The sequence below is a fragment of the Nannospalax galili genome, unplaced genomic scaffold (genome assembly GCF_000622305.1).
Source record: "Nannospalax galili isolate Female #2095 unplaced genomic scaffold, S.galili_v1.0 scaffold14654, whole genome shotgun sequence".
Lineage (NCBI taxonomy): Eukaryota > Metazoa > Chordata > Mammalia > Rodentia > Spalacidae > Nannospalax > Nannospalax galili.
Genome location: NW_008333721.1, coordinates 1 through 3,613, shown reverse-complemented (window position 1 = coordinate 3,613; position 3,613 = coordinate 1). Strand labels below are relative to the sequence as shown.

Genomic DNA, 3,613 nt, shown 5'->3' with positions numbered 1-3,613 from the left:
TTGAGGGAGCCTCAATTGGGGAATTGCCTCCATAGGACTGGCCTATGGCCACATCTGTGGGGCATCTTCTTGATTGTTGGTGATATGAGAGGGCCTAGCCCACTGTGGCTGGTGCCACCCCTGGGTAGGTGGGCCTGTGTTGCATAAGAAAGCAAGCTGAGCAGGGGCCAGGGAAGCAAGCCAGTAAGCAGAGTTCTTCCATGGCCTGTGCTCCAGCTCCTGCGTCCAGGTTTCTGTCCTGAGTTCCTACCTTGGGCTCCCTGATGAACTGTGACCCAGGAGATGTAAGACAAATAAACCCTTTCCTCCCCAAGTTGGTATTGGTCAGAGTATTTTGTCTCCGCAATGGAGAGACAAACTAGGACAACTGATTTATGCACATAGTGGTATATGCTAAACCACATGCATATATGTCAGACATAATTCTTACTGACTCTTTTCATTGTATATGCTGCAGATATTTTTCTTACATCTGCTTTTGCTTCATATGCTTTTATGCAGAAAAACATTTTAGTGCATTTAGTCTATAAATCTCTATGGATTCTTGTGATTTTATGATTATATTCCCTCTCCCTGCCACATTTGCTTTTGAACAAGTTTACTTTTCAGTATATCTTAAATTGTTGGGAGGGTTAGAAGGAGAGATGATAGAGGCCCAAGGTAATTCTACTTCCGAGGAGAGGTCACTAAATATATTTTGTTCCAAATATAATCCGAGTGTATTAAAATAAGTACACCGAATATGAAGAAAATGTCACCAAATTTCCTGGAGGACATAAGTCAGTAAGTGCTCCGCCGCTGCCTGCTGCTTCAGGAGCCTCAAGGCAAGGTCTGCACACAGCCTCCAAAGTGAGCTCAGCAGTGTTGACAGGGTACATACTGATCTCCATGGGTTATACAGCCTTTAAATGAAACTAATGACGAATAGAAAGAATTTCATCATCGCATTTGCTGGTCCAAATATGTCAAACCTCAGCTATTCCAAGGCCAGTTATAGAAAGCCTTTCACTTGCTTCCTTGCTTTCTTTTTCCTTATGGAAAATTCCAAATACATAAAACCCAGAAATAATAGTACAATAAACTTCCTCCTCCTCACTAATCTTATTCAAATTTAACAGTTTTCGACTCATGGCCAATCTGTCCCATCTACTCCTACCCTCCCATCAGCACCTCCTACCATCTAGATGATCTTGAAGCAAATCCTAAACATCTTATTTCCTCAGTAAATATTTCAGGATGAGGAAGTCCTTTGAAGGATATTGTTTCCTTTAGCACCTGGAAAGCCTGATATGTTGATATTTAAACCCCCACCCACTCACTGTAGATGCTCCAGGAAGCAGTGGGGCCCAGTCTTCATGTTCACATTTTTTTTTAACTCTTCACCAGTCCACTGTTATTTGGGCTGCTCCAGGTATTTTTCTTGCTAAAGACAAGGACCTTCCCCCTTTTCCCAAATTCAATGATAACTTCTCAGTACAACTGCCCCCCCGCCCCACTTATGGGAGTATCATTTCTACAACATACTACCACTGATGCAAACACCAAATTCTACGGGTGCCTAAGACCCTTATATAAAGCGATATCATTTTCTGCAGATAACCTACCCACATCCTCCCGTGTACTTTAAATCATCGATTACTTGCAACACAGAATGCAATGTAAATGCTATATAAATAGTTGTGATACTGATTAGGTAATAGTGGGGGCTAAAAAGTTCATACATGATCAGCACAGATGCAACTTTGGATCTAAGGTTGGTTGAATCCATGAATGCAGAGCTCACCGATACCAAAGACCAACTGTACTTAATGGTACTTATTTGGCCTTCTGCCATATATAACCCTATCCCACTCTCCTACTGGAAGCTCTTTTTTTTCCTCTGGGAACATGACTACCACTCTCTGGTCTTCTCTCTCCTCCCTTCCCCTCCCTTTCCCTCCTCCACTCCTCTCCCCTCTCCCTTCTCCTCCCCCTCCCTCCCCCCTACCTATGGAGACTTTTACAATGGAAGAAATGTCATTCAATTCATGACAAGAGAGCAAGCAAAGGAAGGAAGGTAGGTCTCTGGCAGAGCCTCCCTGTCCTCAGTTCCTGAGTTTATTCACGACTCTGATCTAGAGAGTTTTAACATTTCTATAGCTCCATGCCCTGGTCCAGCAGCAAGGAGCTATAAACTTCCAACCCAATAAAGACCAACTTCCTTCCAGTTCCACAAACATCTTAAGAGTCCCCCTCTCTCCCTTTTACTGCCTTTACAAGTAACTTCTTTCAATGTCTCCGTTACAACTGCATTAAGAAATGGAAGTGGATTATTTTTTATTTGAACAGAAAATAAAATAAAACCACCTTAAGCATGGACATACAGACAATCCGATTACCTCATCAAAGACCTTGGAAACAACATGCTTATTCAGGATGGGGACATAGGTGGGGCTGTGGGGCACTGCAGTAGAAGACAAGGCATCCATGATGGTGAGTTTCTTGGCCACCAGGCCATGAGTTCGGAGCCAGTTTGCCGAAGACATCTCTGAAGAGCTAAGAACACAAAACTGTAGAGTTTAAAAACTTGCAACTTAATAGGTAAAATCCCAAACTATAGCAGATGATCAAAAAATTAAAATACTCACTTGTGGTCACAAATTTGGCTTCCTTTGCCAATTAGTCTTTCTGACGAATTGTCATCCTGGCACCCATTAAGCAGCAGGATGCTCATTTCTATGGAAGGAAAATGGCAGCTGTGTCTGTTCCTTATGTATGGGGTTGACATCAAAATGCAGAAGGATCACACTGGCTCAGTTCAGCTCTGACTAAGAGCTAATGACAGACCACACTTCAGAGACCTGTCAGAGTGGGTTCCCAGGCAAGATTCTTTCACAATTTATACCAAAGCCCAAGGCACAGTAATACCACACTGCTGTTGTTTTCTTATTTATGTCACCCACATCAGCGAGCTTTCTCTCCATGGAAGAATCAGACAAGCTCACTCTCTCATTCATCAGGAAACACATATTTAAAATGTTTCTAACAAGAATACCATTTACCAATATTCTCAGTGGTAGGTTCTCCCACAGCTAGGGAGGAGAGGCTTGATCAACACTTTAGAACTGAACATTTTATTTTGCGGTTCCTCAGCTCTATGTGGAAAGTCAAAGACTCTGTTAGCTCAAATTGTGAAATTAATATTTGGGGTTTTATGTGGATGTCTTACAACAATTTCTGATTTCTACATGGAAAGGAAAATTCCTTCATTGAATGAGCAGCATCGAGACGGAAGGATGCTTGAGTATAGACTGATTAAAGGTTTTAGAAGCCTTGTTCTATTCATCACATGCTAAGCTCTGTAAAGAGCAGGCTGCATGCAGCAGATGGAGGAAATACAGGTTAATTGAGACTAAGGAAAAGATTTTTTCCATAGAGTGACACTGAAGAAAACAATTCTATTCAAATACAATAAGAAATAACAGGTATCAGGTGTTTCCTACTAGCCAAAAGAGTGCATATATGTGTTCAGGATTTATTAATTAACTACTTGAACTACAGGGAACATATTATAGAATAAAGCTTTGTAAATTTTTAATTTTAAGAAGAATCATCTCATGACTAGTCATTGAGT

General features: G+C 41.4%; 1 protein-coding gene across 1 annotated transcript in view; it reads right to left on the bottom strand.

Moving 5' to 3' along the window:
* Positions 1–3,576, bottom strand: part of LOC103730175 (von Willebrand factor A domain-containing protein 3B) — a 13,314-nt gene extending 9,738 nt beyond the window's left edge. Inside the window, exons 1-2 of the mRNA XM_008828367.3 lie at positions 2,628–3,576; positions 2,379–2,535 (exon numbers count right to left, since the gene is read on the bottom strand). Coding sequence (XP_008826589.1) covers positions 2,379–2,535; positions 2,628–2,767 — 297 coding nt within the window. The 5' untranslated portion in view covers positions 2,768–3,576. The remainder of the gene's footprint in view (positions 1–2,378; positions 2,536–2,627) is intronic.
* Between the last annotated feature and the right edge of the window lie 37 nt (positions 3,577–3,613).